Source organism: Aptenodytes patagonicus, unplaced genomic scaffold (genome assembly GCF_965638725.1).
Source record: "Aptenodytes patagonicus unplaced genomic scaffold, bAptPat1.pri.cur scaffold_129, whole genome shotgun sequence".
Taxonomy (NCBI): domain Eukaryota; kingdom Metazoa; phylum Chordata; class Aves; order Sphenisciformes; family Spheniscidae; genus Aptenodytes; species Aptenodytes patagonicus.
The window spans coordinates 38,017-52,406 of record NW_027472072.1 but is presented as its reverse complement, the minus strand read 5'-3'; the positions used below and the strand labels follow the sequence as shown (position 1 = coordinate 52,406).

The 14,390-nt window shown below is 60.2% G+C and overlaps 2 protein-coding genes across 2 annotated transcripts; one reads left to right on the top strand and one right to left on the bottom strand.

Annotated features, from left to right (window-relative positions):
* Nucleotides 1-398: 398 nt before the first annotated feature.
* On the bottom strand, nt 399-1,334 carry LOC143173574 (olfactory receptor 14C36-like). The gene has a single exon (XM_076363842.1). It carries the CDS (start codon nt 1,332-1,334, stop codon nt 399-401), a length of 936 nt encoding a protein of 311 aa, XP_076219957.1.
* Nucleotides 1,335-7,347: 6,013 nt separating this feature from the next.
* Nucleotides 7,348-10,178, top strand: LOC143173573 (maestro heat-like repeat-containing protein family member 7). The gene is made up of 6 exons (XM_076363841.1): nt 7,348-7,356; nt 8,410-8,547; nt 8,984-9,160; nt 9,452-9,544; nt 9,590-9,607; nt 10,134-10,178. Exons 1-6 carry the CDS (start codon nt 7,348-7,350, stop codon nt 10,176-10,178), a joined length of 480 nt encoding a protein of 159 aa, XP_076219956.1.
* The last annotated feature ends 4,212 nt before the right edge of the window (nt 10,179-14,390 follow it).

The following is a 14,390-nucleotide window of genomic DNA, read 5'->3' as shown; positions in this document are numbered from 1 at the left end:
AAGCAGCAGCCCCGATGTGAAGGTGGCAGAAAGGATCTGTCCACTGAGGCAGCGAGGGGCAGCCCCAAGGTCCACAAGTGCTGCTCCTCCATGTGGCAGCTGGGCTCATGGCTCCTTGACCTCTCCTGTGTGCTGGGGCTGCACCCCCAGCTCCAGAGGAGATCTAAGAGATGGGAGCAGAGACAAATAATATTCTGCTGGATTCTTGATTGTCTTTACCGACACAGGGAGCCTGGCTCCATATGTACATGAGGTCTTTTGGGTCAGAAAACACTGCTAGAGGGGGAAGAATATTATTATTTAAGTAGAAGGAATACATGAAGAATAATAAACCAAGAGAAAAACAAGGCACATATGAGCAAAAGAGCATCCAAGGTTTCCTGAGGATGATGGACACCTTATTGATGCTGCAGTAGTCCGTGTTCACAGAGTTTGCGCAGGGCATCCTTGATCTCCTTGTTCCTCATGCTGTAGATGAGTGGGTTCACTGCTGGAGGCACCACCGAGTACAGAAACGACACCACCAGGTCCAGGGATGGGGAGGAGATGGAGGGGGGCTTCAGGTAGGCAAACACCACAGTGCTGAGAAACAGGGAGACCACGGCCAGGTGAGGGAGGCACGTGGAAAAGGCTTTGTGCCGTCCCTGCTCCGAGGGGATCCTCAGCACGGCCCTGAAGATCTGCACATAGGACACCACAAGGAAAACAAAACACCCCAAACCTAAACAGACACTAACCACAAGAAGCCCAACCTCCCTGAGGTAGGAGTCTGAGCAGGAGAGCTTGAGGATGTGGGAGATTTCACAGAAGAACTGGTCCAGGGCATTGCCCTTGCAGAGTGGGAGTGAAAATGTATTGGCCGTGTGCAGCAGAGCATGGAGAAACCCACTGCCCCAGGCAGCTGCTGCCATGTGGGCACAAGCTCTGCTGCCCAGCAGGGTCCCGTAGTGCAGGGGTTTGCAGATGGCAACGTAGCGGTCGTAGGCCATGACAGTGAGAAGAAAATACTCAGCTGAGATAAAAAAGACTAACAGAAAGACCTGTGCAGCACACCCTTGGTAGGAGATGGCCCTGGTGTCCCAGAGGGAATTGGCCATGGCTTTGGGCAGAGTGGTGGAGATGGAGCCCAGGTCGAGGAGGGAGAGGCTGAGGAGGAAGAAGTACATGGGGGTGTGGAGGCGGTGGTCGCAGGCTACGGCGGTGATGATGAGGCCGTTGCCGAGGAGGGCAGCCAGGTAGATGCCCAGGAAGAGCCAGAAGGTCAAGAGCTGCAGCTCCCGCGTGCCTGCGAATGCCAGGAGGAGGAACTGGGTGATGGAGCTGCCGTTGGACATCTGCTGGTTCTGGGCATTCAAACTGCCAAAGGAGATAAACCAGAAAAATTCAGAGAAGCTTCTCTGAGCAAAACTTCATTCATTCATTGTGAAACACCCGAGGGTGCTTTTTTTGCCTGGGGGACTGTTCTGCAGCTCCGAGGCTTCAGCTCTGGTTTGTGCTGGCTGAGGGCGCGGTGCAGAGCAGTGCCCTCTACCCGTGGGCTCCTTCAGGGTCAGCCCTGCTTTACAGCAATGACACATGGAGGTAGCAACAGCCCAGATAATTTGGAGGGAGGGTTCCCGGGGAGGAGTTCCCTGGGCTGCACCAGAGCGGAGGGTAAAAAGCTCAGAAGGATGCTTTCTTCCACAGAGGAGGGGGAGAGATGACGTGCAGCAAATGTGTCTCGTTACCCTGTGTTTTAGACTTCAGACACCCCCATCCCACTTGGGAAATGTTCTTGGAAAGGGTGAAATCCCCCCGTTGCCCCATTGCTCTCACTGTAAACCTCCGTCAGTGCTCACGTCCAGGAGGGCTGCTCTGTCCATCAGCCGGGTGCCCAGCTGCCCTGTGCTCGCACCGCTCTCAGCTGGAGGAGGACCACACACAGAGGTTGCTCTGAAGAAGAAACCGGACTGTACTGGGAGCAGAGGGGTCCTGTTCAACGTGGAGATTTAAAACCACCTCTCCTTGCCAGCAGAGCTATGCAGAGTGTGATGAAGAGGACAGGACAGGGATGCTGATTCGCATGGGCAGATCAGGTGCTCTCAGACATCACAGAGGTCCGACAGGAGAGCTATGCCCTTCTGGAGTGATGCTCACAGCCTCGCAGGACTCCCTGTCCAGCATAGTCAGGTGCCTTAAGGTGGTGCCTGCTAAGGGAAGCAGCGTCTCATTGCCCAACCTCGGACTGCAGTGTCTCCAGCCTGGACAATTAAGAGAGGGCTTGGGCACCTTGGTCCCATGGAGACACCTCCAGGGCAGCGCCCTCCAGGGCAGCGTCAGAGCAGGCACTCAACACCCCCACCCCTTGCGCCACACCACCACTGTTATGGCCGGGGACCCCAAGAGCAGGAAGAAGAGCAGCACAACCAGGTGGAGAAACAAAGAAAGACTCTGTGACTCTCCTCCTAAGGGAAGCAAGGAGAGGAGAGGTGGCCGGGCACTCGGCAAAGCCTTCTCCTTACCCAGCAGAGCGCAGCCCCTCCCAGTTAGCAAAATCCCAGGGCAGTCGCTCTCAGCCCCTTTGCTCTGCAGAGGCAAGTGGCCACGTGTCAGGAGAGATGCACCTCTGCCGTGCTAGAGCTCTGGCTGCAGAGGAGGCAAATCCTGCCCTGGACCACGCAGCCTTGAGGGCAGAGGCTCTGCTGGGTGGGAGACGAGACCAGGGCTCTGGCTCAGAGGAAGGCGTCTGCATTGGAGGGGATGACAGGCAGCTTTCCAAATTCTCCCTCCCGTGACATTTCTGGTCGGAGCTGCGTAGAGCTCTCTGCCCATGTGTCTGCTGCCTGGAGCTATCCCTGCCGCGAACTGTTCCTCTGCCCTCAATGTTTCCCCTGTCTGGGATCACAGACCCCATCAGCAACTACTGTCGGCTCAGCTCTGACCTGAAGAAACCTCCCCGTTTCAGGCACTCTCTAGAGGTTCTCCCCGTTTGCAGGCAGTAAGGAGCAGGTCAGACAAACCCCGATGAGGGCAACAAAGGTGATGCTGGTGCTCTCCGCAGGTAGAGGAGTGGATGAAAGCAGTTTACTTGGCTCCTACCACACCCACTGATCCCTCAGTGTAGCGGCTCAGGACTCTCAGTCTCCCTCTCCAAACATAGCAGCGCCTTTTCCCTGAAAGAGCAGGAAACTGAAAGCGTAGACTCCGGAAAGCTCTTCACCTTTAAGGCATCCCCTGCCTTGATCTTCCTCTGGAAAAGTCTCCTCTGGAAAAGTCCCCTCTGAAATGCCCTGGGCAGCTCTGGGTGCACACCCTGGCTTCACCCCTTCACGCTTGTCTAACATGAGCCCCTGGACTGGGAGTCCTCCCGACGGATCCTGTAGGCTACGATAGCTGTAGGAGACCCTGCCAGGAACCGCAGCTGCATTGCCCTGCACCAAGAGACTTACCGTGTCAAGGGCTGTAACGATTTCTTCCTTTGAGCTCTCCTCTGTCCTCCCACTCCAGACTGCTTTCAATCTCTCTCTGCCCTACTCCTTTCCTCTGAGCCCTGCCACGCTTTGCAGAGGAGTTGTTCCTTGGCAGAGCCGTCTCTCTGCAGTGCTGCCTGCTTACCCTGAGCTCCCTCCATCCCAGGAGCCTGTCTCAGCCCAGGAGGACAGGACCTGCCCAAGACGTCACTTTCTCTGCCCCCCACCCCACGCTGCGCTCCCGCCAGCTGTCCCTGGGGCTCTCCAGGATCCCATGTGGAAAGAGACTGAAGTAATCACCGATGTGGCCTGTCTCACCTCTGCAGAGACATTTCTTCCCAGCACTGTCCTTTCTCCTCTCAGAGACACCGTGAGGTCTGACAATCACCCTGCCTTGTCCCGTCATTAGGCAGGGCACCTGGACACTGACAGGGAGGGATCTCCTTTACCCCTGCTGAGGGAAGGGAATCGGCTGAGTCAATGGAGGCATCTCGTCCTGGGTGTGTAGTCCTGGGGCTGGAAGGGACCTCAGCTCCCTCCCATGCCTGCCACAAACCCACAGCAGGTGAGATTCCTCTTGCTTCCGCAACGGTGTCTGTTCAAAATAGGCACCTGCACTCCTTCTCTATGGTCCCATGGTCATTGGTGGAGATGGAGAGCAGGAGTTCACACACAAACACCTGGTGACACTGGAGGTGCCAGAGGTAGTCCACGAGAGTGGAGCAGGACTGAGAGAGTGGGAAACACCTGGGGGCATCACCCTGCAGCCTGGTGAGGATGCCAGCTGAAATGACGGCAGATGCCCACATGTAGGACATCAGCACCTGTCCCTCCTCACGCTCTTCAGGGCCGCCTGAGGAGGTGTTCAGCTGACCAAATGGAGTCATGTGCCCGAGGGAGAGTGAAGGCTTTCTCTTTCTCCCCTCCCTTAGCTGTATTTACTGGCTGTCCCTTGTCTGTAACAATAGCTGTCTCACACGTCCCCACGCAGCCTAACCGAATTCAGGGCAGCCGCTCAGCTAATGGCCACGTACAGGCCTGTAGTGCTGTGTGAGACGCCGAGGCTCTCCAGACATCCATAGCCCCGTACTAGCTACTCTGAGGAACATTAACTCTATCCCAGCCAAAACCAGCACACCAGGGTGCCCCTTCGCTGATGTCGGGGAGCGCTCCATGTCTTCCTGACTACAGCAGCCAGTCAAACACAGGCGGTACAGTCAGGGCAACAGGTTTCTTCTCCTGCTGCAGGCTGCACAGAGCAGGTACACAGGGCTGCTGGACTGGGGCCCCCAGGCGTCCCCGCCTCATTTTTCAGCCGCACCTTCTACTCCCCCTTTTCCCCTTCTATCCTGACGCTCTACTTTCCGAGCTTTTGGCTGGCACGTTTTCCCTTTATATTCTCACCAGTTTCACCCCAGGCCAACTAGGTTTCTCCTTTCACGGCCTGCCATCTCCAACAGCTTCTCACTTTCTAAAGCGGTGAGTTGCACCTCAAGCCAGGGTTGATGAAGACAAAAGTGAATGAGAGCTTCTGTAAGCAATGAGACGGCAGACACCATCAAAAAATGTCTATCGTCTCCACTGCGCACCTTAGAAACCTCGAGAAATCTCTAAAGGCACAAATAAGGAGCAGCTTAGAAGCTGTTCACATCAGTCGGGCAGGTTTGGATCCCGGTGAGATCCACGTGTTTAGAGAAGACTTTTCTGAATGACTCCTCAAGTTCTCCGTCTCTCAGGCTGTGGGTGAGGGCCTTGATTAAAGATGTTAAGGCAGCATAGAGAGACTATTTCTTTCAGGCTTCCTCTTCTGACAGTATCTGGTACGCGCTACACACTGTAAGAGTCCCATCGAGAACTGTATCCCCAAGCAGGGATTGGAGGAGAGGAGCAGGCGTAAACATCTTCTGCTTCCTGGTGCTGAGAGAGATTTTCAGAGTGGGGGAAAGGACGTAACTGTGAGATGCCAGAAACTGCGGAGATGTGAAGAGAGCACGACACGGAGGGGGAGAAGCAGAGGTCTCGCAGGGAGGTCCTGGGGCCAGGCCTGGGGCGTGTGAACACAGGGCTCTGGGATGAGCCAAAGGGTACAGGAAGGTCCTGAGGGGACATAAAAGCAGATGGGGGCCTGGGGGCACCCCGAGAGGACCCATGGGCCAATGGTGAGCTGGCTCCCTACCCCCTGCAGTGGACTCCCTGCCCCTTCCAGCCCGGGCGGCGGGTCACAGTGGGGTCCTTTGTGACCCCCCCTCAGTGACACCCCACGGCACCATATATAGCCAGCGGGGCCGTGGCCCTGCAGTGTCTGACAAGACAGCGACGGGACAGGGCGGGAGCACGGAGCTGGCGAGGAGACCCCGAGCGCAGCCCACGTCTTTCCCTGCCGCCCCTGGCAGCCTCGTGCTGCCGAGGTGTTGCCCTTAAGCTGCCCCACCCTCCCCCCCAAACTTTCCTCCATTTCGCAGGATGGCGGAGAGACCCCCCAGCCACCCCAGGGTGGCCTGGGAAGAGGTGGGGGCTCCCCAGGAGAGCCGCTCTCCGCCAGAGCCCTACGAGGTGTCCACGGTCCAGCCGCTGCAGACCGGTGAGTGAGGGGCCCCCCGGGACTGGCAGAGCCGGGGCCAGCGAGCACGACCGGCTCAACGCCGGGACCCCATTTCCTCGGCACGCTGGCAGCAGGAGTCCCACGGGCAGGGACACAGTGATGCCTGAACGCCAAGGCTGCTCGGGGCTGGGAGCCGTCCCCGGCACAGCCTCCCTCCTCAGCCATGCCGAGCTTTTTCACCGATTGGGAAGCTTGTTGGCAAAGATGCTTTGTCCTACCGACTCTTCTGTGTTTCCCCTCCACGTAGGCGAGACGCTGCCAGAGGAGAATCCAGAGCATCCAGAGCTCCAACTGGGATGGGATTCTGAGAGCACCTGGTTGCTTTCTTCGCTCGACAGCAGCGACATGACCACGGTAATGAGCTCCCCCCTTGCTGGGACTCTTGTCCCTGGCATCCGCAGGAGGCTTGTGTGAGCAAAGGGACCCAGAATCAGTGGGGTTGGCATGGCCTTACTGTCCCTGCTGAGAGGGTTCCTGCTGTCCCCGAGCAGGGACTAGGCGAGGGTGGCACTCCAGTGTCCCAGCAGCAGCTCCAGCCCTTCTGGCCACCAGCCAGCCCTGGTTCTCTCTAGGGCAAACACACGGCGCCCATGATGCCAACCCTCCTCCCTCACCCTGGGGACCCTCTGCTCTCACCCTCTGCCCTGCAGAGACTGCAGCCCCTGCTTCCAGCTTTCCTGCGGGCACTGCTGACAGCACTGCCGGGCACCTCTTGCCAGAGCTGCTCGCGGTGCTCAGCCAAGAAGCACCATCAGGGTGCTCGGCGTGACATGTCTTTGCTCCCCTCCTTCCTCCCGTAGGTGTTTGGAGAATACCTCCAGCCTTCTCAGATGACAGACATTCTCCTCGTGGCCATTGAGGCCTTGACAGCAGACGACATCTACGACAGGCAGCTGGGCAGCAACATCCTGGATATGGCCATGAGAGACCCTGCCTCCTGGCTGACGGATGTAAGTGCCCTGCGGCTGGATTGCCCTGCCCGTGAGCCCTGTCAGCCCTTGTTCTTCCCTCCTTCCCTAACCCGGCTCTCTCGGGCACCTGAAGCCATTTCAAGGCAGCAGAGAGGGATGGGAAGGGCAGCAGTTTCAGTGGCAGCTTGGGAAATGGCTGCACTCCAGTGGCAGCACCATCCTCACTGTGTCCCCTCCAGGTGCCAACGATTGTGAGGTACACCCACAAAAACATGGAGCACATCCGCATGGAGCCAGCCCGGCACAGCCTGGATTCATTCCTTCTCCTGCTGACCAAGCGGTGCCCCAGGGAAGTGGTCAGGAGCCTGTTGAAGATCTCTCCAACATGCGACAGGTACCGGCCCCGACAGCCTTGAGGGCTCGTTCCCTGTGGGGAGAGGGGCCCAGAGACGCTCTGGCTGCCAGGCCCATGGAAAACTGCAGGACATCCCCAAGGAGCAGGGCCCTCCATCCCACCACGCTTCCCAGCCCCGGTGGGTCAGCCAGGCCCGCAGCAGCCAAAGCTGGCCAAGGCAGAGTCCCGCCACCACGCTCCTCCCTGCCCCATGGGGAACACCACCTCAGCCCCCTCCTGCCTAAGCGGGCAGGGTCCCCGGGCACCCCAAGTGAGGGGGGTGGGCAGGGCCAGGGCTGCAGCACCGCCTGGGTCCGGAGAGGCTGGCCTGGGCACGGTGCAGTGGCCGAGGCAGCCCTGCTGACCGAGCGCTCTGGGTCTGCAGCGCTGCCCTGGCCATGTGGGAGGTGATGATCTCTGTGCCTTGGGCTTTGTGGAGTGTCTTGACGGAGCTGCTCAGCGTGCTCCAGGACCAGCGGCTGCGCAAGGTGTTCAGCTGTGCCGCGGAGGACGCCTGCATCTATCCCTTGGCTGTGAGTGACCTTCAGGGCTGTGCCTGCCTCCGCAGGGAAACAGGCACGGCCCCCTCCCCTTCCGTCTGCCTCCAAATGGCCACCTCCTCCTGTACATATGGACACAGCCCCGGAGGGTCAGCAGGGACCTGCCCAGCACCAGCCAGACCCCGTGCCAGACACTTGGGGCCCCCCTGTGCTGTTTTGGCCCCGGTGAAAAAACACGAAGCCTGCCCCTGCCCGGGCAGCACCCTGCTTCCCCCCTGCCTGCATCCCCCTGCCTGCATCCCCCTGCCTGCATCCCCCTGCCCTGCTCTGCAGCCTGGAAACCCGGGGCAGGGGCAGAGAAAGGAGCAGAAGCCCGAGTCAGGCCAGTTGCTGGGCCTGGGGCAGAGGCACGGCCTCTGCGCAGGCTGAGGGGGCTTCAAGTCTGGGGAGAGGAGACACTTACCACCGCCCACGTGTCGTGCCCCCTTTGTGCCAGCGCGGTGGAGGGAGCCCTGCGGGCTCTGCTGGTCTCTCACTGCTGTCTTCGTTTTAGCTGCTGCTCTGCGCCGACGTTGGAACAGAGGAGTTTGCTGCCCTGTACAAAGCCCAGAGGTACCTGAGGCATCCAAGCCCGGTGATGCTCTCGCTGGTGCTGAGGGGCCTCATCACGCTTTCAGAGACACCCGAGACGGTGAGCAGGGTGTAGTCAAGCGGAGCCATGTTGGCAGCCGGGGCCTGGGGCAGGGGGTAATGTGGTGGCTTGGCCTTGGCTGGGAGGCAGGAGGCGGGGTGAGGGCTCCAATCACCCTCCCTGCTATGGAGGGGCCTGGTGGGTGCCTGGGGAGCCCTCCAGGCACAGAGGCTTGCCAATCCACCTGCCCCCTTCAGGCCGGTCGGTTTCAGGGGGTGGCTGAGCAGGGGACACTGCTCTCCTGCACTCCCTTCCCTTCCTCGGGCTCTCCCCGCATCCCCATCAGTGGCCACTGCCTGCCAGGAGGCTGCTGCAGTGACTCCTGTGCCACCTGCTGGGAAGCCGGGCGGGAGGCTGGTGCTCAGCAGCCGGCGCATTTTTGCCAGGGTGCTCGTTCCCTGCTTCACAATAAGGAAACTCTGTGTGTTTCGTACAGGCAAGAAAAATACCGGTCCTGCTGCCAGACATCATGGAGACCCTGCAGGATGCCAACGCTGATGTCAAGATGAAGGCCCTGGTACTCCTCAGGAACATGATGGGTCACATGAAGAGGGAGGAGGCCAGCGTCATCGCTCTGCAGCTGGCGGAGAAGCTCCTGCCCCTCTTTGATGATGTAAGGCTGCTGTGGGAGCCTGAGCCCTACAGATGGGCGCCCTGCAAAGACAGCTGCCCTTCAGCCCAGCCCTGTGGGCAGCACTTGGGCAGGGCTCCCCTCCTCACTCCTCTTGCATGGCCTTTCAGGGCTTTGGGGCTCTTCAGCCGCAGCTGCAGATCTGGCCCACAGCCCCCGTGTTCAGGATCCGACCCCCGAGCAGCCCCCCTCACATCAGACACGCTGATGCCCTTGCTCACTGTGGGCAGGGAGCGGCTGTTGCTCAAGTCCCCCTGTCCTCCTCACCACCAGGTGTCCAGCCAGGTGCGGGAGCTCTCCATCAGCTTCTTCAAAGACGTGATGAAGACTGTGGTGGGGAGAAACGTGAAAAAGATGAAGAAGAAAGTGCAGAGGGTCCTGCTCCCGCTCTTTCTCCACATGAACGACCAGATCGAGAGCGTGGCGAAGGTGAGTGACCAGCCACCCACTGGGGACGCCGGGAAGGGCGTGGTGACACTGGCCTGGCATAAGGGGCGAGGGCTGCTGGACGTCAGAGTCTGGGAATGTGTGTCACCCCAGGGTCCCACTGCTCCCCTCCTTCCCTGCCCTGGGCCCACCGCTGCCTTCCTCCTTCCCCCCTGCTGCCTGCTGCCGAGGTGGATGGGGAGCGGGGGTCCCCTCCCAGCCCCGCTCTCCCCACTCAGCCCTCCTCCAGCACAGCCCAGAGGAAGGCTCCCTGCAGACCCAGCACGAGCAGGGCCGGGGAACCTGGCACAGGCATTTCCCAGACCTGCCCTGCCTGGTCCAGCAGGGCTCAGCAGCAGCCCCACGGCCACCGAGCACACGAGTCCCTACAGGCTTCCCAGCTGTCCCTGCAGGTGTGGGAGGCCAGGGCTTTGAGCCCCAATCCCTGTCCCCCAGGGCTGTGCCCCAGAGACCCCCAAATGTTTGGGCCAGGGCATGTCCCAGCTCCCTGAGGGCAGGATCGCTGCAGAAACAGAGCCCTGCTCACCCCGATGCCCTTTCAGGGGGCCAGTGAACTTGGCCTCTGCAGAGGGGTGCAGCACTTAGAAGGGGTGGAGAGCCAGCTTGTTCCCCAGCCTGGGGCAGGGAGAATGGTGGGAAGGGAGGTGCAGCCAGAAGGGGACTGGCCCTGCATCCCGGGATCAAAGCTCTGCTCACCCGGAGCCTGGGTGTGGAGGAGCTGGGGCAGCCCCGGCTGGGGAGCCAAGCGTCCTGCTGGGGGATGCTCCTGGGACGTGCTGCTGGCTCCATCCTGCCCCAGTGTCTCTGGGGCTCCAGCCCTCGCTGCCTACAGCTGTGGGCCCACACCTCCTTTGCCCTTCGGCCTGCCCCCATCCCTGGCAGCAGCTCAGCAGCTCTTGAGGATCTCTGTTCTGTTGGCCGGCAGCAGGAGATACCTGAGGTGGTGGCTGCCCCGTGTCCCTGCCCTGGGCACTGAACCCAGTTCAGACTCTGTCCCCTGCTGCCTCTTCCCATAAGGGGCTGGGAACAGCTCGGAGCCTGGCCAAGAGGAGGAGGATGCCAGGGCTGCTTCCCTGGGCTGTGGTGCCATCTCCCAGCCTCTGCTTCTCTGCAGGCCTCTGGGAACACCCTCCTCGCCTGTGCAAAGTTCCTGGGATGGAGGAAGCTCAGCTACCTGGCCGAGACGCGTCAGACACACCTGATTGGAGAGTGCTTGGTGAGGACAACCCCCAAGCCCCACGGCCGGGCCCCACGTGCCCGTGGGGAGGGCTGTGCAGCTGTGCCTCGCCTGCCCTGCTCCAGCCTGGAGCCCAGAGCCTGGAGCTGCATCCTCCTTCCTTGCCCTCAAGCACGCAGCCCCCAAGGGCTCTTCTCCAGGCCCTTCTCCCCTCCCTGCCCCCAGGGTGCTGAACAAGACCCTGGCACATGTAAGCCCTGGCACTGGGACAGAGGGGTCGCAGCACCCCCAGGCCCCCTGTGCCTGCGGGTTTCTCTGAACCTCAGCCCCACAGGGCTCCTGCCTGGGAGGGAGGGAGGGCACCGGTAGGAGGGACTGGTCCGGATGGCTGGGGAGGGTCTGTATGAGCCACGTGCCCTTGTGCTCTCTCCAGCTACTGCACAACAGGAGCAGGGTGGAAGAATATCTGTGTCAGAGCCTGCCGTACCTGAAGGACGCTCAGGCCACCCTGCGAGTGGCGGCCATCAGGTTCATCGGTGAGCCCCAGCCCCTGGGGTCCCTCTTCTGGCAGCCTGGCCCCGGTCCCCTCCACTGCACCGGCAGCAAGGGACAGCCCTGTGGCTGCCAGAGCCCCGGCTGCCCCGTGCAGGGCCCGCCACGCAGGTGGGCTCGCTGGGAGCCTTGCTCAGTCCCACCGCCCTCGCGTACTGTCCTTCCCTGGGGTCCGCCCTGCTGAGGGGGAGGAGGGGGTGCAGCCAGTCTGGCAGGGCCAGGGGCCGTGCTGCTGGGAGCGTGCTGGGGAGCAGGAGGTCTGACAGGAGCTCTGTGCCTAGGGCTTGCCGCGCAGCACCTGAGGAACCGAAGCTCAGAGAAGCTCTTGGATATCTGCAACGGTGAGTAGGGGCGGTGCTGTGCTGGCCGGGGCTGGCGGGGCAGGGGACAGAGCCGGGGCAGGGTGCTGCCATGGCTGGCCCCGCGCCAGGGCAACGCTCCAGGGGCAGAGGAACGTGTCAGGGCCACATGGGGCATTCCTGAGCAGCAGCTTCCAGCTGGTCTGTTTGTCCCACCTGCTCCTCCTGGCCAGGGCAAGAGATGGGTGGGGCTGGCATGGGCTGGAGGGGACTCCTGGGGGTCTCTGCAGGCAGTGGGGGTTCACGTCCGCTTCGCTTCCTTTCGTTGCAGCCCTCCTGCCCTTGGGGAAGGACACGGAACTCTCGGTCAGCTCCCTGGCAGTTCAGACCCTCTTCATCCTGACAAGAGATGTGCCAACATCAGGATGGAGCCTGCGATCGCTGTGCTGCTGGCCCTGCCGAGCCTTTGAGAGATTACGTTCTCCTCTCAAAAACGGCCGTATTTGAATATTTTTTTTTTAAATAAAGCTGGAACAAGCAGCCCCGTCCCATGGTGTCCTTCCCATGGGGACCACCCTGAGGGTGCTGAGCAGACAGCGTCCTTCCTGGCCTCTGCCGCTGCCTGCAGGACAGCACACCCGGACCCAGGGTGTCCTTGCAGCCAAGCCCCAGCTGCCCCGCTAGACCACAAAGCCCCGAGGGGAGGAGGGGAGAAGCTTTAGCCCAACCTGCCCCTCCTGAGACATCCCAGGGCATGAAAAGGCACCCGTGCTCTGCCAAGCTGGCGAGTCGTCACTTGTCCCGGCATCAAACTCCTCTCTTGTACTGGGAGCTGGGCTGGTTTGGGCTGGGATGGAGTTAATTTCCCTCGTAGTAGCTGCTACGGGGCTCTGGGTTGGATTTGTGCTGGAAACGGTGTTGATAACACAGGGGTGTTTTCGTCCCTGCTGAGCAGTGCCTACACTGAGTCAAGGCCTTTTCTGCTTCCCACCCCGCCCCACCAGCGAGCAGGCTGGGGGTGCACGAGAAGCTGGGAGGGGACACAGCCGGGACAGCTGACCCCGGCTGACCCAAGGGATATTCCACACCACATGACGTCACGCTCAGCAATAAAACTGGGGGGGAGGTTGGCGGGGGGGCCGCTGGCCGGGCATCGGTCACTTGGTGGTGAGCAACGGTTTTCATTTGCATCACTTGTCTTTCCTGGGTTTTATTTCTCTCTCTTTGTCATCTTCCTTTTCATTATTATTATTATTATTATTATTATTATTATTATTACTACTTTAGTTCATGTCAATTATTAAACTTTTTATCTTGCGCGTTTTCTCTCTCTTACCCTTCCGATTCCCTCCCCCCATCCCGCCGGGGGGAGTGAGCGAGCGGCCGTGTGGTGCTCGGTTACCGGCCGGGGTTACACCACGACAGTCCTTTCTCCACCCCCTCTTCCGTGCCGATGTCATACCCACATCTTCAATGTCTACTACATTGCTTCCAAGACAATATCGGAGGAGTTGGTGTTTTAGAGTCTGTTCTCCTTTTGTTGTCAATGTTTTGGGAGTTAAGCTCATGGTACCATTGGGTTCCACTGGACCAAATATTCTGGATTTAAAAGGTCTCCTCTTGGTGTCCAGTGGCAGGGGAGATGGTCCATGAGCTCCCCTTATCTCCTCAGGTTTCTTCATGTACGACAGGACTGATGGCATACAGCAGACTCTCTGGAAATGAATGTGGAGGGGTGAGGAGAGGCGAGGATGGGGACTCGCCACGTGCCCTGGGGTTGGAATGAATGGAGACTCAGAAGGTGCAACACCCTGAAAGGTGGCGTCCCCCCAAAGTAAAGCACTGGATTGAGGTATCCACAAAGGACTCTGCAGTGCCATGGGAGTCAGTGGGGAGCCAGCAGGCACAGGAAGGGGAGACTGGAGAGATGCGGGAGCTGCCCGAGGAGGCCCAGGGCTCTTGTGCTGTCCTGGGGAGTGGGGCTGGTGGGAGCAGAGAAGAGGTCAAATGCAGTTGGGGTTGCGGATCACCAACAAGATGACTGCAGGAGATCCTGGGAGTGACTGGCCTCTGTTTCCTTGTGGCATTTTGGCAAGCATCATCCCTGGGGCTGGTGGGGAGGCTGAGACCCCTCTCTGCCCCCCCAGGACCTGCTGTGCCCTTCAGAGGGGCTGGGGCTGTTGCCGCATGGCCAGAGCTCTGCAGCACCCTGCGATGAGCACTGCAGTGGGACCAGCCCAGACTGGGCTGCTCCGCTGGGCTGGGCTGGGCTGGGCTGCTGTAGAGGGCAGGGGAGGTGGGAAGAGCTGGGGAGAGGCTGGGCTGGGCTGGAAAGAGCCCAGGAGAGGGAAACACCAGTGTTCCCAACGCTGTGAGAGTGTGCAGGGTGAGGGCACCCAGCAGGGTGCTCACGGTGCAGAGCCAGGCGTCGTGGTGAAGGAAGCAAGGCACCAAAGGTGCAGAAGAGAGGGGCCCGCTCTGTGCCATGTTCCCTGCACACCCCGGGGAAGCTGCCCTGGGAAAACTGTCCCAGATCAGTCCCACACACCGGCCATTTCCATGTCTGGTCGTACACCCCCGCCCTGAGGAGGGACCTTTGCTGCTGCATGGTCACCTCTGTCCTCCTCTGGGACCCTGTGATACCCAACTCCACCGCACTCATTAATAGAAAGGGAACCAGTTTCCTACTGACTCTTACGACACACGAGTCCCGGAGCTCTGGCCACTGCTGGTCTCT

Bases quoted from the DNA above. Each gene is read 5' to 3' on its own strand.
- LOC143173574 (XM_076363842.1), bottom strand. From the start codon at position 1,334: ATGTCCAACGGCAGCTCCATCACCCAGTTCCTCCTCCTGGCATTCGCA.
- LOC143173573 (XM_076363841.1), top strand. The intron at 8,548-8,983 runs GTGAGCAGGGTG...TGTTTCGTACAG, and splicing joins TTTCAGAGACACCCGAGACG to GCAAGAAAAATACCGGTCCT. The intron at 9,161-9,451 runs GTAAGGCTGCTG...CCTCACCACCAG, and splicing joins TCCTGCCCCTCTTTGATGAT to GTGTCCAGCCAGGTGCGGGA.